General features: G+C 41.9%; 1 protein-coding gene and 1 pseudogene across 1 annotated transcript in view; both read left to right on the top strand.

The window, feature by feature from the left end:
* CUZD1 (CUB and zona pellucida like domains 1) overlaps positions 1–9449 on the top strand; it is a 13082-nt gene extending 3633 nt beyond the window's left edge. Inside the window, exons 3-8 of the mRNA XM_029911370.1 lie at positions 1177–1330; positions 2781–2998; positions 3346–3521; positions 6199–6587; positions 6756–7027; positions 9301–9449. Coding sequence (XP_029767230.1) covers positions 1177–1330; positions 2781–2998; positions 3346–3521; positions 6199–6587; positions 6756–7027; positions 9301–9449 — 1358 coding nt within the window. The remainder of the gene's footprint in view (positions 1–1176; positions 1331–2780; positions 2999–3345; positions 3522–6198; positions 6588–6755; positions 7028–9300) is intronic.
* A 3147-nt stretch (positions 9450–12596) lies between these two features.
* Positions 12597–27936, top strand: part of LOC112106449 — a 30709-nt pseudogene continuing 15369 nt past the window's right edge.

Genomic DNA, 27936 nt, shown 5'->3' on the forward strand with positions numbered 1-27936 from the left:
CATCCAAACTTTAACTGTGTCTCAGAATCTTTTGAGCTGCCACCAGTTGCATACCCCAACTCTCCAACACACTTAGCTCTGTTAGGGAGACTCCTAGATGAGAGCTTCCTTTTCTTTACATGACTACTCTACTTGCATTTTGACATCTACTGTGGCATTCCGCTCCCTCTGTATTAGGCTCCAGGTTGCCTACGCTGTGTTAATTATAACAAGCTCTGGAGGCTGATGTGCCTCAGACTGAGCTGTGAGCCCAAGCCCATTAAATGCAAAATTGAATCATCTGGGGCCCAGCTGAGAGACAAAGAGACTCTATGAGAGATGTATAAAAGTGTAAGGGAAACCAGTAGAGGAAATGACAGCAGTGTAGAGTGGATTTCTGTATGTGAAGGTTTAAGGAAGGCACTAGAGGTCCACGAGGAAGGAGCCAGGAACACATTTGGTGTCAGCTTAGTAAAGAGAAGCAGAGCCTGATTAGGTAGATTCTTTTAAAGCAAACTTTCCTGAACCTTCTTGTGTATGTACCTCTTATTGACCTTGTGTATATACCTTTTTGGAGTATAAGCATGCAACCCTTAGTTGAAATGTGCTCTGAGAGATTTAAACTATTGATGGGCAATCTTGCTTGTACAAAGTGCATTTTCATTTATGTGGAGGTGCTGTGCATAATCAGATTTATTTTATGTATTCCTGTGATCATGCAGAAACAGATGTTGAGGAGTGCAGAATTAATGTATGGTCCAGAACCTTACCCCTCGTTTGGGGGGTGTGGTGTATCTGGCGCAGGGCCAAGCTTCAAGCAAACTGCCTGAAGGGGGCAGCTAGGGATTTCCCGGCCCAGTAACACCTGGCTAGCACAAAACCACCATAACGCTCTACTCCACTCACTCCTGGCTCTGGTGTAGAGGGTGTGATGGGATAGGCTAGAAGAGGCAAGGCCAGAGTACACTGTGCTCTGGTGATCCTCACCCACATAATGGCTCCTAGGGGTCATTACAAGCTGGTGGAAGTTTAAGCGGCCCTTAGGCTTCTGCAACTTGTGCCAAGGCATGTATGGCCACCTCTTTCTTTTTCCCCAGCAGCTGTATTGAGGCCTCTTATGAATAAACAGATTAAATATCTTCACCGGAAATAAAACCAAAAGGAATTCTAAAATATACTGGTTTTTGTTCCTCTTAGCAATAAATGGCTCGTGTGGTGGCTACCTTTCCACAGCTTCTGGATCATTCTCTAGTCCATTCTTTCCTGGAAACTATCCAATGAATGTAAAATGCATCTGGAGAATAGAAGTCAAGAACAATTATTATATCAGACTCATCTTTAAGCATCTTGAGTAAGTAAAATATTAGGTACTGAACTGCAGTTTAGCCTTCAGAGAACTTGATATAAAGTGATGACTTCCACTTTCCATATTTGTTTGGCTTTTTTTTTTTTTTTGTAAGATTTTGATCTTGCATAGAAGAGCCTTATAATCTTACTGACCTCTTTACACTATTTGATTTTGAGTTTTGAAAGGTGTTCCATTGCTTATGTTTCTTATGAATTTTATTTTATTTCATTATTAAAGTCTCCGATCAACCAAATACAGTAGAAGGTCTGATCTGGCAATCTAGTAGCTGACCAACTTACTACCATGCAAGAGTCTCGTTTGGTCCTTTTTCTCCTTCGATAGCTGGCACTGGAAATGCTGCAGAGGCAGCCTACCTCTCTCTGGATCCTATCAAGCAAAGCATTTAAGCACATAGTAGTCTATGGGACTACTCTGGTGCTTAAAATTAAACACATGCTTAAGTACCTTGACAGTTCTGGGCCTCTGTGGTCAAGCCATATGTCTCATTTGCGGAGCAGCACTGAATGGGAAATGTTAGCCAACTTTCCTGGTCTGGAAGAACCTTTTTTTTGGCATGACCGCTTGATGGTGAAGGAAGTCAGGCTAAAGCAAGTGGGGAGATTTTTGGAGTCATCGAACGGTTTGAATAGCTCACAGGGCAGGGGGAAGCATAGTTTTGTTTTTCTTTAAAAACAGAACTAGAAAAATCTTTTTTAATGTTAGCCAAGCACAGATTCAATGTTTTTACTATCTTTAACTCGGCTAATATGCTATGAGCATTGTATAGTCCTACAAGTTGTATGGGTATTTTTGGAAGAATAAATAAATGTTAGCTACTGTAGCATCGAGGTGACATGGTTTTGTGGTTGAATCCAAACTTGATATATGTGAGAGAAAGCGTTTTCATTCAGAAAATGCCAGCCCTATATAACAAAGCAATAGTTTGTGAATAAGCTTGATTGTCTACTGCTTGATCTTTATAGTCCCTGTTCTGTAAGTAAGTCTTCAGACTCTGTGGCTGTCAGTCCAACACCTTCCACAAACAATGCAATCACATTTAAAAACACATTTTTAAAAGAAAAAAGAATATATACACACCCCTTTGACTTATGTCAAACGTTCCTCTCCAGATCTCACTGTTTGTCTCCATTGCATATCATTCTGTGCAGAAACTGTGCAGAATATGTAACAGCTCTAACTGGCAGATCTGGGAGGAGAATTTTGCCATAGATTTGCATTAGTTCACCAAATCATTTTCTAGCCCAAATATTGCTGTTAGCTTATCTTATCAACAAAGGCGTAAGTGTTCATGCTATTATATATTCGTTTAGTACTAGGTTCCTCTGAAGTCAACAGGAATCAGTTCGTTCCAACCTCATTTCACTCATTTTGAAAACTATTTTCTAACTCTGATATTGCTTTAGAGTAACACAAAATAACTTTATCTCCACAGGCTAGAATTTTCATATAATTGTGCTTATGACTTTGTTGAAGTCTATGATGGTCCTCTGAATACATCTCCTCTACTTGGGAGGATTTGTGATGGTTCAAATTACACATTTACATCATCTTCAAATACAATGACTGTTCTGTTTTCAAGTGACTTTAGTTATACAAGAAGTGGATTCAGTGCTTACTATGATTCGTTTCCAGAAAAGAACAATGATACAGGTAAGCTTGCCTTAAATATAGCAATGTTCCTATTAGTAAGGTAACAATAAGGACCTGATCAAACCAGTGAAGTCAATGGAAAGACTCCCATTCATTTAGATCAGCCTGACATTAGATCAGGCTAAATTTAATATCTGGCAGTGTTGTAGCTAAGTTGGTTCCAGGATATTAGAGAGACAAGGTGGGTAAGGTAATATCTTTTATTGGATCAATTTCTGCTGGTGAAAGACAAGCTTTTGAGCTTGCCCAGGGGTTTTAAGTCAGGAACCAGTTGATTTTTAATTATAGTAATGTTTGGATACATATCTAAAATTAGTATGAAACTTTCCTTCCGTCTCATCATTTAGCACTGTCATGTTCTGGACAATATATGCGTGCAGTCATTAACAGAACCTATCTGCAGTCATTGGGCTACAATGCTTGGGATGTTTATCTGAATGACTCATCCTGTGGGCCACAACAGATCACGGAAACCTATGTTATATTCAACATACCTTTTAATGGATGTGGTACAATAAGACAGGTGAGAAATGTACTTTTTATTCATATGTCACTTTTGCATGTGAACACACCTTTAGTTGAACAAAGCAATTTAAATTAGTTTTGAACAAAAATGATCAGTCAAACCATTCACTTTAAAAGGCCATAATTTAGATACAGAAATATTTGTTTAAAAATGCTCATCCTAAGTTTGAGGTGATTAGTATATTTGTTGTGCATGAGTTTGTCTAACCACCTTACTGACAATTAGGAGCCCTGACTTTAAAAAAGAAGATCCTGAGGGGAAATTACAATAAACACAGAACCCGGTCACTTCATATTTGTCAGGATGACTCAAGGTGTTGGTAGCATGGATGGCTGAAGAGCCTTTGACCTCTTGGACACATTTGTGAATGTTGCCCAGGTCAGTGGTGTCTGGAAAAACTCCATCTGGTAGTGTCATAGGGTGTGCCTTCAGCTACCTTGCATTGCCCGGCCTATTTGCATGGTCTCTTATTCATGCTATACATACAATGTGTATCTTTAGATTCACAGCACTGCAGAACATAGTATAAGCATGTGTCAGGAAGAGTCTTCCATCCAGCTTTCTCTACCTCATCCAACTCACTCTCTGAGCTCCCCACTTCCTGTTCCTGCCAATTATGTATCATCCCTTACTGAGCTAATTACCCAGATAGCCCAATCATTGCCCCCAAGTGTCAATTTCCACCATAATAGGTAAATTGCCTCCAATTTAGCCCATAATCTTCTTTGTTAGGCAATTACCTACAAGACCATGGTGCTACAGCTAGGGCTATGTCTATACTACGCACCTTTTAGTGACACAGCTGTGCCGCTACAGCCATGCCACTAAAAGGTGCACAGTGTAGCCGCCCTTTATCGGCAGGAGAGAACTCTCCCGCCGACAAAATATATCCACCTCCAACAAGAGACAGTAGCTTTGTTGGCAGGAGAGCTCTCCCGCTGACAAAGCACTGTCCACACTGGCGCTTCTCGTCAGTAAAACTTTTGTCATTCGGGGGCGGGGGGATTCACATGCCTGAATGACAAAAGTTTTATCAATGAAAGTGCAGTGTAGACAAAGCCTAGCACTCTGTCACAGGTAGACAGTGGACAAAATCCCCTTGAATTTTAGGGGAGAGGGTAATATTTGAATCCCTAAACCCTAACTCTTTCTTTTACAAGTCCTAGGAAGATGTACAACCAGAAGGGACTGATTCTTTGGTTCTGTTTCAGATGTGGCCAAAATCTGTCAAGAGTAGACGAAGGGGGAGAAATCTACCTCATCCCTAAAAGTGGCCCTTCTGTGTCAGGGTTGAGACCTCACTGTAGAGGATTGGGGGAAATCAGCTATCATTCTGTGGATAAACAGAGTAGCTTAGACTCCAGGACTGTCAGTTGGCACCTTTCACAAGCAACAAATTCATTCTAAAATCAAAACATGTAAAGAACACTTTGATTAAATATGTACATCCTGGCCATGGACCACTAAGGTGTGCAAATGTAATTCATCATGTACGTAGTTTACAAACTATTGTAGAAGGGGCATTAATTGAGCAGCAGGTGCTAATACAGAAGTTGAGCAAAACTAATAGTACAATGTTTCTTTTCTTATGTCATTTTGATAAAGCACCTACATGAATTAACCATCAGAAGTGTACACTGAGTAGCTAGAATACTACTATATAAAAACAGATAGTGGCCTGAACAAAAATCCCTGTAATTTGGGTGCTGAAGATAAATCCAAACTTTGTCAATAGGCCCTGTCTTTATAATGGACTGAACAAAACTCCTATATCTGAACTACCATAGACTTTGGGATGTCTGAAATCCAGATCCAGAACTGACTTTCATAGCATGAACTGATCTCTAATAAAATAAATAGATAGAAAAACAAAGTTCAGTGAATTTATAAAAGTGCCTTCAGAGAACAGGTTTTATGCTAGCTCTGGGAGCTCTGCTACACCTTGTCTTAAAAGTGAATTTATGGCTCTTGCTCTTCAGATTAGTGACAAATTTGATGTGTTCCAGAGCACTTGTATCGCCTTGAAAGGTAGTCACTTGTTAGACCCTGCTGGTGAGGGTTAGGGTGATCACCACAAAATACATATTAACCAAAAATGTGCAAACTCCCCATTCTCCTGGAACGTAGGAGGAATTGAGCAAGAGAGAAGCAGTGGTGCTTTGACAAGAGATTCCAATCAGTGGACTAAGGTGTGCATTTTACTAATGACTAAATTTTTCAGTGGGCTGTTTATGTCAGAACCAAATTAAAGGTGCAACATCAATTTGAAAATCCTGTTGGAAAATTGTATACCTAATATGTTACAAGTAAGTGAAACCTGAGATTACGCAAATGCGGTGGGAGAGAATACATCTATTTTTTTCAACTTGTTTGCTTTCTGCATTGGGCAGAATTTGTGTATAATCAATGTTCCATGGCATAGTCGGTCCCTTTCTGAAAAGATCATAAACATCAACAAAGAAGCAGAAAAACTCTTCTAATATTTTTAAGTAATTAGAAGCATAAATAAATAAATAAAATCAGAACATACTATTTAAAGTGTGTTCTTTGGGAAACTAGATTTAAAAAAAAATTAGCTAGTTTTTAAAAATCTCAAGTTGACAGTGTCTTTTTACAAAATCAATTATTTCAACTGCAATATTTTGAAACATTTTATTTTCTCATATTTTCACAGGTGAAAAATAACACTATCACCTATTCCAATGTAATCAGAACATCTCCTTCTGGTTATATTATCACAAGGGAAAACGACTTTCAGTTTCACATTACCTGCAAAATGAACCAGGACACAATGGTAGAAATAATGTACGTTGCCAAAGGTGCTATTGACATACGTGAAACCCAGCATGGCAGATATGACGTGAATATTTCATTTTATGAATCATCAAATTTCTCAAATCCAGTTTACAATTCCCCATACTATGTTGACTTAAACCAGGATTTATTCCTTCAAGCCACTCTCTACAGTTCCGATTCCAACCTGGTGATGTTTGCAGACACGTGCACGGCATCTCCATATTCTGATGACTTCACAAACCTGACTTATGTTTTAATCAGGAATGGGTAAGGACTTTTAGTTATAAAGAAGTTCTACCTAAAGTTATACGTGTATCTTTCTTTCTGCTTTTATTGCTTGCATTGCAGCAGTGAAGCAGACATATTTACTCTGATTCCTCCATGTGTGTTAGTGGAGCAATTCTGATTTATTTTGGTTTTGGTTTTTTGTTACAGATGTGTAAGAGATTCCACCTACAGCTCATACTATTCACCAATGGGATACGTGGTTCGTTTCAAATTCAATGCCTTCAAGTTTCTCAACAGACATGCTGCCATTTACTTGCAGTGCAAGATAGTTGTATGCAGGGCATATGATTATTCTTCTCGATGCTATCAGGGATGTTTAGTGAGGCGCAAGAGGGATACAAGTCCTTACCAGGAAAAAATAGATGTTGTTGTGGGGCCAGTCCAGCGTAAAAAAGAAACCAATGAGGACAGAAAATCTGGTAATTTATTTTTATGGCCTTTTCTCTTGCTGTATCTGTTAAGTATTATTTTACAATATCATTGTGGGGAAAAAGAACTAGGTGGCCTTCTTTATGGCAGCCAAAGTAACACCGAAGGCCCAAGTTCAGGCCCTCTGACAGAAGCTGACTATACAGACGGCCTTTACATAGAACAGTACAGGCCAGGGCCTGAACAAAACTAAGCTGTACAAGCCCCTGCCAAATACGGTCATGGGCTATGACCAGAGGAGGGAGGGGGAGGAAGCAATGCACTAGGCCTTAGCAACAGAATAACTGCTTGTTTATGAAATACATGATAACTGCCTGTCTGTAAGAACATGATAACCGCTTGTTTATAAAACATAATAACCGCCTATATGAAGAAATTGCTTCTAGTAAAGGTCAACTTCCCCTATAGTTCCAGCTATCTGCCAACCAGCTAATCATATATCATCTTTGGGCGTCCCATAATAAACCTCTATGACCCCGGAAAAAAACAATATGTACCCTGACGAGAACAACACTCCAACTGGTGCCAAGTACCACCCATGTCGGAAACCACCAAGAAACCCGCCCCCCCCACCCAATAGGCACCCAATTCTCGTAAATAATGAGGGAGCTACCGGGAAAAAGGGACAGACCCCTACTCTTATTTTCACATAAATGACGTATTATTTGTACCATGCTTGCGGTTTGACGGAATAAAGACAGCCTGCGTGCTGTGCTAGGTGTGGTAGTTTTCGGACTGCCACCCCAACGCGTTGGTATGTTTTGCAATAAACTGGCCTCAGGCTTGTCTCTGTGAACTAAAATCAATACGTGGGTGACTTTTTCCACGACACATTTAAGTATCACATTTCAGTATGTCATATTCTTTGCCTGCTTCCTTATCATGAATTCTAAACAGGAGTGTGCTAAGGGACAAGCCTTTTTCCTTGTGAACACAATTTGATGGGGAAAAGGAGTTAATTATGAAAGTATCCAGAAATTTTTCAAGCATCAGTTATTCCCACAAAAAAATCTCCACCCTACTGTCCGTTTATGTCATAAAATGATTACATGCTGATAATCTGCTTTTCTTTATAATGCCTTCTCTAAACAAATCTGTAATGTGTACTTTTTCCTTTTTCAAATCCCTCTTCAAGACCCACTTCTGCTTTGACAGCTAGAAAAACCCAGTGTTGGCTGGCCTTGCTATTATTTATTGATAAACTTAAATTCAAATTATTCAGAAACATCAGCTTAGCTCACCTCAGTTTAGACACACCTATTTGTATCAGCTAAGCTGATACAAATTTAACTGCAGTTTGTATTGCTTTCACCCTGGTCTCTCACTCTCTCCTTTTCTTCTGTTTGTTACTCACTTGTTACATCTTGTTTCACATTAATTAGCTTTTTGGTTCAGAGGCCTTATCTTCCTAGTGTTTGCATAGTGCATAGCATAATGAGAACCCAGTCCTAAATGGAGCTGTAGGCGTTACAGTAATGCAACTAATAATGGTGGTGATCGTCATTATTATAAATGTGAATGGACTTGTTTACAGACATATTAATGATTACAGAAAATAATGGTGTACTGGTCTTTTACTGTAGGATAAGAGCGAATGCTTGATCAAAATATTGGCTTACAGGGGAAATAAATGTCTCTCAGAATTGGTAATAGGGCATTTGATTTCACTTTCACAGATGCTAGTTCAAATTTAGTCTGAACCTCTAGCCCCTGAAAGTTGTTACCATTTGATTGCTTGTCAACGGGCTATGTAAAATAAATTGGTGGCCTTGGTCTGGGTAATTATATTACAAACACCATCAACAATTGGAACTTTTGTGATAGTCATCAGAGACCTCATGATGCTAATGAGCACAGACTGAGCTATCGTCTTACCCCTAGAACTGGTTGATGGTCTTCCAGGTCGCGGTTGAGACACACTGACAAAGCAATGTGAGATATTGGCATTGCTGTTGTTTTGTGTTGCACCTAAGCATAAGATGTTAAACTCCAGAGTTGTCTATCGGTCATTTTTAACATATGCTGCATTTGCTTGTGCTATTTTACTTTAACAGACATTAAACAATTTGCTCTTGTTTTCAAAACTAAATTTATCAGTATGACACTTTTGGTCAGAGTATTATGATTCTTAATGGCAAAGAATTTTTTACCTTTAAATCTCAACGGTGTCCTTGATGCTCTATCACTCTAGCACCTCCTATGTATTTATGTACTGACAAAAACTATAAGATTAAGTCAGATAAACTCTCTCTCTCATTTACAGATCCACACAAGAGAGAGTTTCTGGAAAAAGACGATGTACACAGCCCATTTGTTCTTGCCACTCTGCTCTTGGCAGGAGTTGTTTTGGTTCTCACTGGGGCCCTTTTGAGAAGTAAACTGAGGAGAAGAACTGAGTGTCAAGTGCTATAAGAGTATCCCAAGGCATCACATGAGGTGGCTCAGCCTCATTCTTTCATGAATGTATTCAATGTCGAACATTTGCACAATGATTTAATAGATAACATAATAAATTAAAAAGGAAAATACTTGGCTTTCAAAGGTCAACAATAAATGTACAGAACATGCTCTAATATGCAGACATGTGTTCCACTAAACCTGATTTGGATGCACTTTAAATGAAAAGTCTCAAATAGGGCTTGAGGAAAATAAATCTTCAATTTTGTGTGTGCAGACAAAAGTGCACATGCACCAATTTTACCTGCAATATCTTGCCTTCGTACACACAAATGGACATGGATATGTTCAAAGTGGGTAACTGTGCAGGCAGTAGATGGGAACACAATTATTTGATTCTTGCAGCATTTGGTGATTTCCTAACATGTTTAGTGCATTTGTATTTTGGTTACAGTGATTAGTCTGACTATGTTTGGGAAGGTTTTGACTAGGTCAGTTGTAGAGAAAGGACAGCTGTGAAACTCCGATCTGGACATTGGGGGTGTTGAGTTCTGTGGATTCAGGTTGGGGCCATCTCTGCATTTAGCTAGCACAAGTAAGTGTATTTCTCTGGAAGTAACATGAAAATTCCTGCCCTTGTTAATTTAGTAAACAGTTGATTATTAAAGTGATACATCTTGAAATCCAACAGTTGTTTAGCATAGGGATGTATATTAAGTTTTTATTATACCTAATTAAACATATAATCAATCAGTATAAATAGTTTAAAATATAATAAATGTATTTAGGATGTAATTACAAATGAAAGTCTGTATGAGTGTATTTTGTTTCTGATTAAGATGCAAAACCGACATCAAATAAAATGCTAAAACTCTGTCAATGAACTGTGTGTTTATTTTTTACCTTAGATAGGGAAAGCATGGCATTAGATAGAATTGCATCTTATTTCTTTTTAGGCTAAATCTGCACTCCACACCTAAGCCATCCACACACAAATAAGTCTGATTCAGGTCAGCAAGCAATCACGACTTGGGTCCTAGGACCCTGCTAGGAGGATGGGAGAGAGCCTGAGTCCCATTTTGACTCTGGTCATTTTGCAGAGTGGTCTCATGTCAAAAGGTCTGCATAGTCCAGCATGGATGCATTGGCACTGAGACCCGAGTCCATCAATTGTGGACCTAGGTTTACAATGCAGTATGGATGCTCAAGCTCTGGCTTAGTGTACAGTGTAGACATGTACATACATTTTATTAATGTGAATTTATAGCTACTTTTCTACCACTAATCCCCATCTAGGTGCAATAATCTAGTATCTAACAAATGTAAAAAAAATAGGTAAAAACATTCACGTTATAGATCTGCTTTGAGTAGAGGAAAACCACTCCCACAAGGGCAGTATTCTCTCTTTCCCCTACATCCAGCTACGGTCTGACGTTTTTGTTGCTCATGGTCTAATTTAGGCCCTGATTTCTATAGGGCTACTCTTTTGTGTGTAAATGTTTTCAGGAGGGGCATAAAATTATAGGCTCCTCTGATCTGGGACCTTGTCTGATTATATGCCTGTAAAGCACAATCCACAAAAACAAATGGCTAATTCCTGCAGCCTTTACTTGAAGGCTCTGAAGACAAGTTTTTCATGCAGAATATGGCCCAACATTTTAAATACAAAGTTCATTGATGCTTATTATGAAAAATCCTACACTTAGATAGTGCAGTGGAAAGTTTTTTAGTGTGCATCATTGTATGTGTTAACAAAAGCACTCGATCAGTGCCCTCCATATGTCAAACTTCAAACAGGCTTTCTTTGTTTCATGAGTGTTTGGTATATTTCTCTAAGAGGTCTGTTGTTATAGGAGACAAGGAAGCTGTTATATGCCAATGCTGCAAAGATCAGTTGAAATGTCACACGAATGGCTTTCCTCTGCGGGAAATCAAAACTTATCTGTTAAACTGAAACTTTCAAATCTTTGAAAACTTTTAGCTTTTTATTATATTAAACTGTAGATAAAAAATTTAGTAGATTTTTGGCAATAAACTAGCTCCTTAAAATATTATCTGCCAGAAAATAAAGATTGATCAATCTTCCCCTAATCTTTTTCCTTTACAATTGATATGGAAAGTATTTGCTCTCCAAGAGCCTGATTGTGTGAAGCCCTGAGTGCCTCCTGCAAGGTGCTGATAGTCCTCAGTTTCCCCCATTGAAATCAGTGGAAATTGAAGATGCTCCAGCAGCTCATCTGGCACTACCCATTGCAGGACCCTAAATGCTACTTCCAGAAATCAGAATAAGAATAATACTGAATAAGAAATATAAAAGGGTGGGTCTTTAACATCATTGTTGGAAACATCTCCTAGAAGACAACACTGGCTGTCCCATAGCAGTTCGACTCAGAGGGCTGGAGTCTTAGCCAGTGTAAACCAGTGTCACTTCATTTAAGTCAGTAGAGTTACATTGACTTACATCAGCTGAGGGTCTGACCAGTGGGGTCATTTCAGAAAAAAATGGAGGCTGAATGGAATGGGTGTTGCTTTCCTAATGACCACAATCAAAGTTGGAGGCAGGGTAGTGGAAAACATAATGGAGCATATAGACCTATGAAAAGTCAGGGAGCGCAAACCAAAGTCAGGGTGTTTTTTGTACCTACCCACAGTGGGACTCTAGATTCTGGCCCATTTCTGCTCTGTAGGAATAGAACTATAGGAAAATGGAAAGGTGGAAAATTTCCCAGCTTTAAAATATCCCTTTTCTCCGTGAGTGCGTGTCTCAAGCTCCCATTGATGTAAGTAGCTGTTATCTGGGAACACTGAGGAGAGGATCTAACTCTGTCTGTGGAAGAAGAAATTATTTTTAAAAAATTAAGATGAACTAAAAACAGTTATTATAAACAAACTTTTGCAAAAAAAATGTTTTAAATGTATCCCATAATGCATTTATTTTGTAAGAATCCATTAAGTTAAAGAACAAAGATCAAATTGCACAGCACACTCCTTCAGATCGACAAGTATATAAATTCTGAAACATGTTTCTTTAGATTCACAGGAAACCCAGTCACTCTTTGATGGTTTAACTCCTTCTTAATGAACTTTTCTCAGCCCACAGAAATGTTGCATTAATTTACTGAAAAACAAAGTGTCAATTACATTCTTTTTTCTTTCCAAGAAATGTCACCGAGACTGACGAATGGAAGGAGCAAATATGAGTGTCGTATTGAAATATATTGTAAAGGAAACTGGGGAACAGTCTGTGATGACTCCTGGGACTTAAATGATGCACAAGAAGTGAGCAGGCCATATCAGCACTAGGAAATGTTTACTTTGGTCAAAGTTCAAGAAATATTCTCCTTGGTGACGTGTAGTGCCAAGAGAATCAATCCTATCTTTGGCAGTGTTTGCACAAAGGCTGGCCCTCATAAAGCTATCTGCATGATGCCAACATCGTTTGTTCTGGTACAGTCTGATTTCACTTATAAGGGAAATAGTCTGGTTTTTTGCAAACTGATTTTAATCTGAATTCCATTTTTGAGTATCATTAGAGGAAGAAATGCTAAATTGCTTGTTCAATTAGTCATTTCATTGAAAATATTCAGGCTTTTAACATTTTAGACTAAATCCTGAGCTCTTTATTCAGGAAAGACTCCTATTGATTACAATGGAGACTTGCCTGGGTAAAGACTTCAGGTTTTGTCCAGAAGCATTTGTGATTTTTCCCTAAATTCCTTATTTTACTGTAGTGAAAGCAGTGTTTGTGTTTCTAGGTTGAATAATAGGCCTCATTCCCCATTCATTGATATTAGTGTATATCAGGAATATCTCCTGTGAAGTCAATGGAGAATCAGGCCCATAGAATTAATGTCTTTTTCAATGGGACTGGGACTGATGACTCTTTAATTAGTTTTTCACTCATTTATGCGCTTTCTACACTGCTAAATTGCTTCTCTTTAAGGGCCTGAATTGGCCTATAATTTTTTTAAATCGGTAATGTATTAATTGCTCATACTTAGAGGTGGGTCTGAACCAAAAGCCGAGGTAATAACTCCCCTCAAAATTTCAGGAAATTAAGATCTGAACCCAGATTCAGACTTCACAGCTGGCCCCATCTATATATTGAACCAAACAAAACCCCTTACCTGTTTACTCTGGTAAAGTTTAGAGCTAGGTGCAAACTGCAGCTTGGGGCCATCTTTACTCATGATCATGCTACACTCATTTGTGTGCACTGATTTTACTGTTGTCAAAATCTAAATAAAGGAAACTCAAAAAGTAATATGTGTTAAAGCTCTCTCTGCTACACACTCCTAATCTCCATTGGTTATGCTACATAACTAGAAAGCTATCTGTTTGGATGGTAACTCTTAAAATATGTTGAAAGCAATCAGTGGGGCTAATGAGACTTTTTGTGACCCACCTAACACTACATGCTGAGATCAAAGGCATTCACTGAAAACAGGGTAACCCTCTTTATTAAATGTACACCATTGTCCATGTAAACATGAGACCAGGAAAAGAACCAAGAGTTTAGCGCATGCCAATATAAATAAATCACTTTGGTATAAAATCTTACTTAAATCAAGTTGGTTGAGTGAGAGGATGAAATGAATGGTAACACTGTCCACTCAGCCAAAAAACATTGATGCCAATTCACATCAGCATACCAGTCATCTGCATAGCAAAAGAAAGAGTGTTATCTCTGAAGGTGTTTCCCCCTGACATGGTGGACTTCCAATGCTTGTAGGTGGTGACACACCCTGGCTATGGACACACACCTTTGGGAATGGAAAGTTGGACACAGTTCAGGCCACAATAAAGGACATAATACCTAAGGGTTTCATCTACCTTTCCTTAAATGTTTGCACCTGCTTAGGGGCATTTTTGATAGTGACCAGTTTTTTTGTTGTCAGTTTTATTTAATCAACCTTTGTTTTATCCCTTTCTCTATAGATTTTTCACTCTGTCAATATCTTTTTTTATCTAAGTTAATTGGGGCTGAATGTAACAACTGTTAAATCAGGGCTAATTGCTTTTAGGCACCTCGAAGAGAAAAGAAATTGAACTCTGCCCTTCGAGGAGATTGACTAAAAGGTGCGGTAATGGCTTGAGTAAGAGGGTAGGTGAATGCCACTTCAGGCATGGGGAGAACAAATAAGCTGAAAAGTGCTAGGCATTAATACTGCATTGCATCTGGAAATGCAGAAAAATACAAGCAAGCTGTCTAATGCCCAGCCTTCTTCCCTTCCCACCCCATCCCCAGAACATCAGACTTGCTAAACCTTCCCAGGATTTTCCTTTCCCTGACCTTCCAGGAAGTCCTAATCCAACTGCCAACTCGTCCCTGAACTCTAGTATCCTACTCATTTCACCTCCTCCAAGCTGGATATTTCCACAACACCAAGTAACATTCCACATTCCTGATTCCCCGTTGCCCGAACCCCCTGGATCTCACAGGAGCAACCACTAAGGGTGAGGGATGTGGGTGAATGTTCCCTTCACCTCCAGCTTTTCTCCTCCCAGTAATGTCACCGCCCACCCCCACAACTTGCTTACCATGTGACTGGAAAGCATAAAAAGGGTTCTCTCCCTTCCCTTGAAACATTCCCTTCTGCTGCTCATGGACCAAACCAATCTCTCTCTATCCTCCCTTGCTCTTTCTTATTTTGGTGCTGGCTGGCTCCTGGATTACTGCAGTTGGCAGAGCCAATAATGGGCTGAGGAAGCCAATAATGAGCTGAGGAAGCACGGATCCAATAGCACTTCTGCCCTGCAACAGGCCCAGCATTAAGGGGACAGCAGAGACTGGTGGGAGGATACTAGGAACACAGAGAATAGGCAGGGGAGGACACAACACTGGGGAACATGGTGACATGGTGCAAGGGGAAGACATCAGGGGACACAGAGCATGGGGGTGATGGGGACACCAAGGGGCACTGAACCCTGAATAATATACTGGGGGACACAAAGCTCAAAAGGCAACATGATGACAACACTGGAGTGGGATAAGGGCACTTTGTGCACAGCACAGCCATGCACACAGACACCCTCCTTCATGGTATAAATGTAGGACATGGTGCTACTGGAGCTCTTTTGAGAGGAGTGGATTTCTCAGAAGGAGATGTTATTACAGGAAGTAAGAAAATTACTATTCCAAAATCACAAATGTCGGCCGTGATCTCATTTGCACTATTTCTCTCTCTAATAGATTAATTTTTAATTAGATTTGAATTTATGACTTAGCAGCCTCATTTTAGAGGTTGATTTATTTTAGTGCACGTGAAAAGTACCAGAATGTTTGGTATGGAGGACTGACCTTGGCTAGCATTTATCATTGGGAACCTAGCTGAACAAGCTTTCCTGCACTGCTAATGTAATATGTGCATCTACCCTTGCCTGGAGAGACCAGCTTTGATGGTAGGAGGGCAGTTTGCTCCCCGAGCTTATTCCACCCTTTGTGTCCTGCTGAGCCTGACAACAGTTTTGTGATTTTGGCTAAAAGCTGCACAGAGACATGGGTTAAGTGAGAACTGGCAAAAGAAATCTCAGCTACTTGTTCGTATTCAGAATTAATTTTCATTCACTGATGTCTGTGATCCTTTTTTGTTCCCTTTCTGCAACCATTGAAGCAGCCCAATTTTACTAGTGAGAATATGCTTGAAAAGTATATTTTCAGACTGAGCATTTGCCAATAGTTAATTTAGAATCTGTTTGGCAATTGTACAATTGGCAGTTCATTTTGAGTTAGTTAAAAATGGAAAAGTTGCATCTGATCCTCTGAATTTTGGGTATATTCAGATTTGAATACTTAGATCCACATTTATCCTAGGGTTTTAGTTCTGGGTCAAAGTCAGAGCTAGGAGAAGACTATTTTCCTATTCTGCTTTAGAACAGTCTCACAAGACTTCACCCAAAGACAGCTAACGTTTTGAACTGATCCCAGGAAAATTCTGCCTTCTTGAGCCAAAATCTCACAAGAAAAGCTAGTGAGATTTTGAGGCCATCAAATCCAAACTCCAGCCTGAACCCTAGCCCAAAATGAGCCTAGGATGCTAACCTCAACCTAAATCTGTATCCTGATATGACCATTCATCAGCTCTTCTCTTTCACAGACACTAGAATACAGTTGATACTAGAAAAATGCACGGCGGCTGGTAATCTTTTGAAAGTAAACCAATATTAAATAAATAAATAAAGCAGAATTTTAATTAAGTAACTGGCGATACTATGGGAAATGAAAATATTCATAACAAAACATCACTGATAAAATTGTGGTTGAGCAAGAAATCTGACATACTGTATTTTTTAACCTTAAGTTTATTCCTGTTTGAATATAAATCTTTATAATCACTTAAATCATCATAGAGCTATTGAAGATCATGTTGCAATTTCAGGTTATGATACTGTGTTTAAATAATCCAAATCTTCCGTACAAGATTAAAAGACCGGCTTGTTTACTTTTACTCACACAGAAATATTCAGAGGTAAGAGCATGGAAATCTACAATGCAGCCAACTTTTACTTATTGGTTTGAAAATATAGGGAGCATTATAGAAGGAAGGAAATGACTTACATTTCTAAACTAGTTAAGGCTCTTTCTGTGTGGATTTTCTTCTTTGGACTCAGAGTTAGAGCTAGGTGAAATTTTTCAGCCAAAACATTTTTTGCCAAAAAATACATATTCAGGCTGATCAAAACATTTTGCAAATTGCTGTTGATTTCAGAAAATTTTTCGCTGAAATAAAAATAAATTGGAAATGTCAAAATGAATAGTTTCAACATTATCGAAACATCTTAATTTTTGGGCTAGGCTCACAAAGGCATTTAGGCACCATTCACAAAATCAGGGAAGGAGGATGAACAGATGGGGGTGCCTCCCCCATTATAACTTTTTCGCTTTGTGGTGTTCTGGGGTGGGTTTTCTCTCAATCCTGTTGAAGCTCTTCCACTTTATATAAAAAACTTGAATATTTATTGAGCCAGAGAAAGACTGGGAATGGCTTTATAGCCTGGGGGTTAGTGCCTGGGATCCAGTACCTGTTCCAGTGGCTATTCAGGTATTTTATAGAAAGTTGGAGCACCTTCAACAGGAGAGATTGGGAGACATCTACTCCAGAATACCTAATATCCTGGTGATTAGAGAGCTCACCTCGCATGTGAGAGGCCTGTGTTGCAGTCTCTGTTCCTGAGTGGGGTTTTAAATCTGGCTCTCCCATATCCCAGGTGAGTGCCCTAACCACTGGGCTAAAGATTCTAAAGGTGGAGGGGTGGGGGTGGAGGGTGGAGCAGTACCACCATCACCATATCCTCCTCCTCGGTTTTTGTGAACCTAACCCTTCATTTCTTTTGCTTTTATTAAAAATACCCAAAACATTTTGTTCCGCCTGCAACAAAACTTTTCTGACTTTCAATTTGCCAAAAGTTCCAAAAAATTCAATTTCAGTTTGCGCCAAACTGATTTTTTTTCCAGAATGGGCAGCAAACTGATCCATTGTCTACAGCCAAGCTCTAAGATACAACCGCATTTGCTCCAATCCCTCAGACAGAGACAAACACTTACAAGATCTCTATCAAGCATTCTTAAAACTACAATACCCACCTGCTGAAGTGAAAAAACAAATTGACAGAGCCAGAAGAGTACCCAGAAGTCACCTACTACAGGACAGGCCCAACAAAGAAAATAACAGAACGCCACTAGCCAGCACCTTCAGCCCCCAACTAAAACCTCTCCAGTGCATCATCGAAGATCTACAACCTATCCTGAAAGATGATCCCTCACGCTCACAGATCTTGGGAGACAGACCAGTCCTCGCTTACAGACAGCCCCCCAACCTGAAGCAAATACTCACCAGCAACTGCACACCATACAACATAAACACTAACCCAGGAACCTATCCTTTCAACAAAGCCCGATGCCAACTCTGTCCACATATCTATTCAAGTGACACCATCATAGGACCTAATCACATCAGCCACGCCATCAGGGGCTCGTTCACCTGCACATCTACCAACATGATATATGCCATCATGTGCCAGCCAGGGCCGGCTCCAGGCACCAGCCTAGCAAGCAGGTGCTTGGGGCGGCCAACGGTGAGGGGCAGCACGTCCGAGTCTTCGGCGGAAATTCGGCGGTGGGTCCCTCGGTCCCTCTCGGAGCGAAGGACCAGCCGCCGAATTGCCGTCGAAGACTGAAGCAGCGGCGGTAGAAAAGAAATCCTTCCCTGCAGTTAGCCACAGGGAGGGCGGGGGGGAATTGGCACTGAGCTTTTCGAGTTTGGCTAGCAGGGATCTTCCCTGATCCCAGCCACGCGGTGGGGGGAGGGGTAAAGCGATCATCCCAGATAATTGATGGGGAGGAGGGGTTAGTTTGGTTTCTGCAGGGATCTTCCCTGATACCAGCCACGCGGTGGGGTGAGGGATAAAACGATCATCCCAGAGAATTGGATGGGGGGGGGGTTAGTTTGTTTTCTGCTGCTGCACGTTAACAGGAAAACCGCAGCACTCAACGGGCTTTGCTTGGTATGTGGGAAAGGAGGGCGCAGAAGCCGAAAGACAATGGCTTACCATGGCCGCATGCAAGCCGAATTCTGTTGCCCGGACCTGCGTCTGCGATCTCTAACACCAAAGCCACAGGCACTCGATATTAAGATGCAAAATGCGACCATGCACTGAAATCACATGTGCTATGTAATGTGAATAGTGTTGTTCACCGTGAAAGAGTATAAGCATTGTTCTGTAAAATGTATCTTTTTAAAAATTTCTCTCCTTTTTTCCCCTCCCTCCAGCAGCTGCAAATTTTTCAAGCCTCCCTCCTCCGTCCCGAAAGCTATCTCAGATAAGGCGGCGAAAGAAAAGGACGCGAGACAAAATTTTCTCGGAAATCATGGAATCCACCCGCAATGAAAGAGCTCATCTGAATGAGTGACAGGACACGGTATCAAAGTACAGGAAAGATGTCAGTGAACGTGAGGCCATGAGGGACACTCGAGATGAGAGGAGGGACGCTCGAGATGAGAGGTGGCAGGCTGCAACGCTGGGGCTGCTGTGTGATCAAACAGAAATGCTCCGGCGTCTGGTGGAGCTTCAGGAACGGCAGCAGGATCAGAGAGTGCCGCTGCAGCTGCTGCATAACCTCCCTCACCATGTTCCAGAGCCTCCTCACCCAGACGTGTAAGAACGTGGGGGGGGGGGTGAGGCTCTGTGCACCCTCCCACTCCACCCCAGTGGACAGCCCAACCAAAAGGCTGTCATTATATTGAATTTTTTTAGTGGCCTTTTCCTTCCCTCTTATCCTCCTCCCAAACCCCACCTGGGCTAGCTTGTCAATTCTCTCCCTATGTTTATAATCAATTAATAAATAATACATGATTTTTACACGATAGTGACTTTATTTCCTTTGAAAACAAGCTGTGATCGAAGGGGAGAGGGTGGTTTGCTTACAGTCAATCAAGGGGGTGGGTTTTCAACAAACAGAACTTTCACACGATAGCCTGGCCAGTCATGAAACTGGTTTTCAAAGCTTCTCTGATGCGCAGCACTTCCTGGTGTGATCTTCTAATCGCCCTGGTGTCTGGCTGCGCGTAATCAGCGGCCAAGCGATTTGCCTCAGCCTCCCACCCCACCATAAAGGTCTCTTCCTTACTCTCACAGAGATTGTGGAGCACACAGCAAGCAGCAATAACAATGGGGATATTGGTTTGGCTGAGGTCTGACCGAGTCAGTAACGAGCGCCAGCGACCTTTTAAACGTCCAAATGAACATTCTACCACCATTCTGCACTTGCTCATCCTGTAGTTGAACAGCTCCTGACTCCTGTCCAGGCTGCCTGTGTATGGCTTCATGAGCCATGGCATTAAGGGGTAGGCTGGGTCCCCAAGGATAACTATAGGCATTTCAACATCCCCAACGGTTATTTTCTGGTCCGGGAAGTAACTCCCTTGCTGCAGCCATTTAAACAGTGTAGTGTTCCTGAAGACGCGAGCGTCATGAACCCTTCCCGGCCATCCCACGTTGATGTTGGTGAAACGTCCCCTGTGATCCACCAGTGCTTGCAGCACCATTGAAAAGTACCCCCTTGTGGTTTATGTACTGGCTACCTTGGTGCTCTGGTGCCAAGATAGGGATATGGGTTTCATCTATCGCCCCACCACAGTTAGGGAATCCCATTGCATCCACTATGACCTGCACATTTCCCAGAGTCACTACCTTTGGTAGCAGCAGCTCAGTGATTACTTTGGCTACTTGCATCACAGCAGCCCCCACAGTAGATTTTCCCACTCCAAATTGATTCCCGACTGACCGGTAGCTGTCTGGCGTTGCAAGCTTCCACAGGGCTATCGCCACTCACTTCTCAACTGTGAGGGCTGCTCTCATCTTGGTATTCTGGCGCTTCAGGGCAGGGGAAAGCAAGTCAGAAAGTTCCATGAAAGTGCCCTTATGCATGCGAAAGTTTTGCAGCCACTGGGAATCGTCCCACACCTGCAACACTATGCAGTCCCACCAGTCTGTGCTTGTTCCCCGGGCCCAGAATCGGCGTTCCATGGCTATAACCTGCCCCATTAACAGCATGATCTCCAAAGCACCGGTGCCCGCGGTTTGAGAGAATTCCATGTCCATGTCCATGGGTTCATGATGCAGGAGGGGGCTCAGGGATGGGGCAGAGGATTAGGGTGCGGGGGGATGAGGGCTGGGGCTGAGGATGAGGGGTTTGGGGCATTGGAGAGGCTCAGGGCTAGGGTAGAAGCGCAGGGTAAGGGCAGCCTGCCTTGCCATTATTGGATGGGGGGCACTAGGACCCTGGGGCAGCAGACAGCAGTTGCTGCCGAGCAGGGCTCTGCGTAGGAATGTGCTACTCTGGCAGCACAAGCAGGCATGGGAGAGGCGCACGCTGCTTTCTTTCGGGCAGGGATGGGAGGGGGGACCTGCGGGGGGGGGACGCGTGGAGGGGGGGTGTCAGGTGGAGGCTGGGACCCGCTCTAGGCAGGGCCGGGGGACAGACCCAGCTCCAAATATTGCTGGAACTCCCCCTGCTCCCTGACTGTCCCCTGAGACTCCCCTTACCATGCCCATGCCGGTCAGATGCTGGCTCCACGTGTAGGCAAAACGCTGCCGGGCTGCAGGCAGCAGGGGGGGAGCAGGGGAGGGGCTCTGGCTGCTGGAGGCCAATGGGAGCGGCTCAATCAGGCCCAGCCGCCCAATCAGCCGCGCCGCACTCTGCATGGAAGGGAGGGGGAAAAATCCCGGACCTTTTAACCTTGTTACCAATTCCTCCCGGACAGCTATTTAAAGACGCAAAAGCCGGACATGTCCGGGGAAATACGGACGGATGGTAACCCTATTGTTGAACCTCATCAGATTTCTTTTGGCCCAATACTTCAATTTGCCTAGGTCACTCTACCGTCCAGCGTATCTACCTCTCCCCCCAGTTTAGTGTCATCTGTGAACTTGCTGAGGGTGCAATTAATCCCATCCTCCAGATCATTAATAAAGATGTTGAACAAAACTGGCCCCAGGACCAACCCTGGGGCACTCTGCTTGATACCGGCTGCCAATTAGACATCGAGCTGTTGATCACTACCAGTTGAGCCTGACAATCTAGCCAGCTTTCTATCCACCTTATAGTCCATTCATCCAATCCATACTTTTTTAACTTGCTGGCAAGTATATTGCGGGAGACCGTATAAAAAGCTTTGCTAAAGTCAAGATATATCACATCCACCGCTTTCCCCAGATCCACAGAGCCAGTTATCTCATCATAGAAGGCAATTTCTATCATATTATCACCATATTATTAGCAGATTGGACCCCCAGTTTGCTAGATACTGTACAGCCTTCGTTCATGAAAAAAATGTAACAGCGGGGATTGTTATGTAATCTGTGTGTATGTTAATCTTGTCTGAGGCAGGGGCACCTCAGAGTTTGATCCGAATGGTAAGAAACAAGCTTCACAAACCTGTATTGTAGGACTGTGAGGTAGACAATATGGGTGACCTTTAAGTGGTGTCTTGAGCTTGTGATACATCCACAATATGATGCTCATATTTTTGAGTGAACACCTAATGTGTTACTAATTCCTTTTAATAGTTCCAGGGTTAAAAGGGAGCAGAAAGCAACAGGATCACCACTGCTGTTTTCCAGGAATAAATGATGACATATGGCAGGTTGAAGATTATGACTAATTAGCGTAGATTGGAAGAGCCCCAAGACGGCTCTGATCTACCCTGGACATGGCATAGAACAGCTCCAGTGCCCACAGGATCAGGGAACAGCCACTTCCTCCTGTGTGAGCCATCATCATTTATGGGAAACTGTTTCATTGATACACCAGGCCTCAGATCAAAAAGAATTAATTGAAAGGCAGGACAATGTTCATGAATAAACAGAGATATTCGCTCCAGGCTAAACAGGAGCCAAAGCCACTTGGAGAAATGTCAGGTACCACTGAGCAGTGGAGTATTTTGTTTCACTGGAGTGTTGAGGCAAGGTGGGAATTTGTTAATTGAGACCTTTCCACGATTTTTTGATGCAATTTCTGCAATAATAGACTCACTTCCTCCAGTGTGACACTTTGGCACTTGGAAAGCTAATTAGTTGATGATATGCCACCCTTACTTGATGTCATTATGTCTGTAAGCCACCACTTCCTGGAACAATCATATCAGAGTCTGGCATTATGCATGGCCACAAAGGTATTTGGTTGGTGGTTTGGAATCAGTCCAATGTCTACTCTGGAGCAATAACAATCTGTGGATATCTAGATCTATGGATGTACACTGTTATATTGTGAAATGAAAATCTCCTCCTGGGAAAACTTCCTTGGCATTGATCTGGAAGTGCAAGAAGCAAGATCAAATTGCATGGCACGCCCCCTCCTGTATAGACTAGAATTCATATAAATTCTGAGACTACATCCGTTTAGGTAAGCAGAAAACCCTGTGAAAAATGGGACCTCAAATGATTTTCACCTGGATGCTGCTAATAAGTGCCACTATCTTGCATGACCCAGGTATTATGTCTAAAATTTATCAGATGTTTTTCTCATTCTTGTATAAAAATATTAAAAGCTGGATTTTATTACAGGAGTAGATAGACGTGACTTGTTGGGAACTGATGGCAACTGAACCTAATATAAGTAAAAATATTACTGAAAATTGCTAAATGGCTTAGTACAATGAAACTTCTATTTCAGTTTATCTCTTGGTGCCATGATTGAGGTCAAATTCTCAGAGATCATATTCTAAATTGCAAATGGAAAGCAGTAATGTTTGTGATTTTTTTCTTCTGTATTACAACCCTGGGGGGGGGAGAGCTGCATTTCAGGAACATCAGTTAGGTTGCCCAGTAGATTTGAAGTTCTAAAATGTATATAGAGATGACAAGGAGCAGAGTGTAAGAGACAGGTTGACAAAACAGCAGCATATAGGTTAAAAACACTGAGCCTTTGTGCAGAAAACAGTGGCGTGTTTAAAGAGTAGCCACAGCTCTGAGTTTCTTCAAACTTTACATCAAAAACTTCAGGTAATCTTGTTACCTTGAATAAAAGATTTTGATCTCAGAGGACTAGCATGGGGATTACTAATAATGGCTTGTCTATCAATTAGAAGAAGAAATAGATTAATGTATTTAGTTTAGGATGAAAAAGATGGTTACATTTAATTATGTCTAAAACAAGAGAGAAGCCACCCTTAGCTGTGTTCATCATCAAAGAGGATTAAAATGGACTACAAGGAGGTGGTCAAATCCCAGCACAGCAGAATTCTAATAATCTTTGTTTTCAATGGATTCCCATTGTGACTTGACCTGACTTCACTAGGATCTGATGTGATTTAATCAGATTAGGTCTTTAAAGCCTCTATTTGTATTTCAATTGATCTCTGAGTGGGAAACAGCGGCGGCTCCAGGCACCAGCACTCCAAGCGTGTGCCTGGGGTGGCAAGCCACAGGGGGTGTCCTGCCAGTCCCTGCAAGGGCGGCAGTCACCGTAAGCTGAGCCACTCTATCATTCTTTCCCAGTGAATTGTAAGAGAACTTGTCTGCCCTTCTGGGCATAGGAGAAGGCATTGGAGGATTATCAGCACTCAAATGATTTGGCCTGTGTCCTCACTGCCAAGGAAGCAGGTTACCAACCCAAGTGAAAACAGAACCCAGTCTCTAGCCCAGTGGTTCCCAAACTTTAACAACCTGTGAACCCCTGTCACTAAAATGTCAAGTCTCGCGAACCCCCTCCTAAAAATGAATAGTTCCAGGGATTTTCTCATTTACCTGAGTATAAATTAAATTATAAAAGCAGTGATCTTGGAAGTATAACATTTGTTTTTATGACATGCTTATTACACACTATTATTAAGTGTCCCTGGCCTCTGTTTGCCAAAAGCTGGGAATGGGCAACAGAGGATGGATCACTTGATGATTACCTGTTCTGTTCATTCCCTCTGGGGCACCTGGCACTGGCCACTGTCGGAAGACAGGATACTGGGCTAGATGGACCCTTGGTCTGACCCAGTAGGGCCATTCTTATCTTCTTATTTATCATTACAGTATTTTTATTACATTATGAAAAGGGCAACACTCTTCCAAGATCTCACTTTCGTAGCTTGTATCACTTTGAATAAGCCTGTTATAAGACAAGGCTCCTATGTTTCATCAAGGAGCATCAGATGTGAAACAGCATGAAGGTATTTAAGAAGCCAACTCAAAGAGTTCCTCCTACACAAGCATTCAGGTCTTGAGCAGTCCAGACAAACAACGCACGTTACAACAAAGCTTAAACTTGTTCGTCATAATAATTTTAAAAACAATACTAGCTGCCTATTTAATTTTAAAAACCGCAAAAAATAGCCACCTCCCTTTCCATTTCTTATAAGGAGTCTTGGAGTTTAAATCTCCTCAGTGTGATAGATATGCTTGCTTTGATCCTCTTAGCTCTTGGAAGTCCAGGGGCTCCGGGCTGCTGACCCCGTGCTGCCCGGGGTCCCTACAGACAGCTCTGTCCGCCAGTAGGGAATTTTTTTCCAAGAACCACCTGTGACATTTAACGAACCCGCAGGGGTTCTCAAACCCCATTTTGGGAACCACTGCTCTAGCCCATACCTCCAGCCATGCATGCTAGCCCAAGTTGAAAGCACCACTAAACTTGGATCAGAGAGGCAACATTCAGTTAAGAGCCTGGGCGAATTCTGCAATGAAGACCTCAAGAGGTGGTAGAGCACCAGATAGTCTTCTATCTTAGTTATCAGCAGCATCCTTTCTTTCTTCATCCATTATACTGTCTCAGAAGCTTTTACTCTATCTTTCAGCTCCTTCATCATTTATGACTTCAGAATGCCACTACCAAATAGCATTCACTGTAGCTGACATACTATCCTATGGGTGAAAAAACTATCACATTAATTATCATTATTTTATTATAATCATTTTAAAGATAAAGACAAAGATTATATATTAGAAATCAAGATCAACTTTACAGACACTCTGTGATCACACATAAAGAAATGCATATTTTAAGTTACTAGTTTTCTCCCACCAGATATTTATATCTGCACTCACTATTTCCCCCTTAAACTTCAATATGTTTCTAAAAATTGCTTAGCATTTATATAAGCAGCAGTTAAATGGCGGTTTAAATAATTTTTTTGAGTCCAGAGGAAATTCCTCACTTGTTTTTTTTAATTTGTTTATAAAGTGCTGTGCACATCTATAGCAATATATAAATATCAAACAAAAACTAATTATTTTCAATTATGATTAATAATTCAAAGTTTTAGAGTCAATGCAGATCACCAGATATATACAGGTGGATCTATTTAATTGCTCACAAACCCTGTCTGGGTATTTTTGTGGTCTAGGAGAGGCCCCAACAGGTATCAAGTACTTGGAGACAACTCCTATATGCCACTGTCCCCAGTGAAACCAGTGCTGATGGTGTGTCTGGAGGGAAGTTGAAGGAATGTAGCCAGAGTGCACTGCACTCCGGTAATCCCCAGCTAGTGGCAGGCCCAGACCAATGTCCAAGACTGACTTACTGATGACTCTTCTCTCAACTATGCTCAGCAGAATCTGTTCGTAATACAGGTTCTAGCCATCAATGTTCTTTCAGTGATTTAAAAAAAAACAAAACAAAAAAAAAAACCTTCATCCAGCTAACAGATCCTAGTGGCTATTACAGAACTAGGACCTTATTTTCTCTTATGTCTCTTGTCAGCCTTTTCGGTTTACGCAACCTCAGCCCCACTGAGTAGTTCCATATCACTGAGACTGGTGAACGGACAGGACGGGTGTTCTGGTCGCGTTGAAATCCGTTACAAAGGAAGCTGGGGAACAGTCTGTGATGATTTCTGGGACATAAACGATGCAGAGGTTGTGTGCAGACAGCTCGGGTGTGGGCAGGCCATTGAGGCCCCCAGTAATGCCCGGTTTGGTGAAGGCTCCGGAAGTATTCTCCTGGATGACGTGCAGTGCAGAGGGCACGAAGCCTCTCTGTTGCAGTGCTCGCACCGGGGGTGGGGCACACATAACTGCGCCCACCGTGAGGATGCCAGTGTCATCTGCTCAGGTACTCGATTTCTATTATTTTTACATGAATCATATTTTTCAGGAATAATATCCAAACCTCCAAGTGGGAAACTCACCATAAAAAACTGGTCCTGAGGCAGGTGTGGGCAAGAGTGTGTGTGTGTTTGTGGCTTCACTGAAGTCATGTAGTCAGATGGAGCTCAGGTGGCCCAGTGATCCAGTGCAGTTACTGAGCTCCTGTCTCCAATATACAGACCCAAATGGCCATGAAATGACAGAAAGCTGCAGAGGTCAATGTAAATTGTCCTAAAGTGATTTCACTTCTTTGTCTGATTTTAGTAGGTAATTAGCCTACTGGGGTGGTTCCCTATCACACTTTTCTAATTCACTTTTTAGTGTCCTACTAGTGTGGGGAAACTGATCCATAACTAGAAAAGAGCCCCAGATTTCAACAGCTGGGTGAAAATTAATTCCCCTCTGTTTTTCCCAGGTCCACTAGTGAGACTCATGAATGGACTGAACGGGTGTTCCGGTCGCGTTGAAGTCCACTACAATGGAAACTGGGGAACAGTCTGTGATGATGCCTGGGACATAAATGATGCAAAGGTTGTGTGCAGACAGCTTGGCTGTGGGCAGGCCATTGAGGCCCCCGGTAATGCCCGGTTCGGGGAAGGCTCCGGAAGTATTCTCCTGGATGACGTGGAGTGCAGAGGGAACGAATCCTCTCTGTGGCAGTGTTCGCACCGGGGGTGGGGCACACATAACTGCGCCCACCGTGAGGACGCCAGTGTCATCTGCTCAGGTATTCAGATGTTTATTATTTTTTGAGTTTTTCAGGAATAACATCCAAACCTGCAAGTGGGAAACTCACCATAAAAAACTGGTCCTGAGGCAGCTGGGGGCAAGATAGTGTGCCGGGGTGGTGGTGGAGGGCTTCACTGAAGTCATGTTGCCAAGTAGGCAGATGGAGGTCAGGTGGCCCAGTGATCCATACAAAGGCCTGGGA

This window comes from Terrapene carolina, unplaced genomic scaffold (assembly GCF_002925995.2).
Source record: "Terrapene carolina triunguis isolate 2854851 unplaced genomic scaffold, T_m_triunguis-2.0 Scaffold95, whole genome shotgun sequence".
Taxonomy (NCBI): Eukaryota; Metazoa; Chordata; order Testudines; family Emydidae; genus Terrapene; species Terrapene triunguis.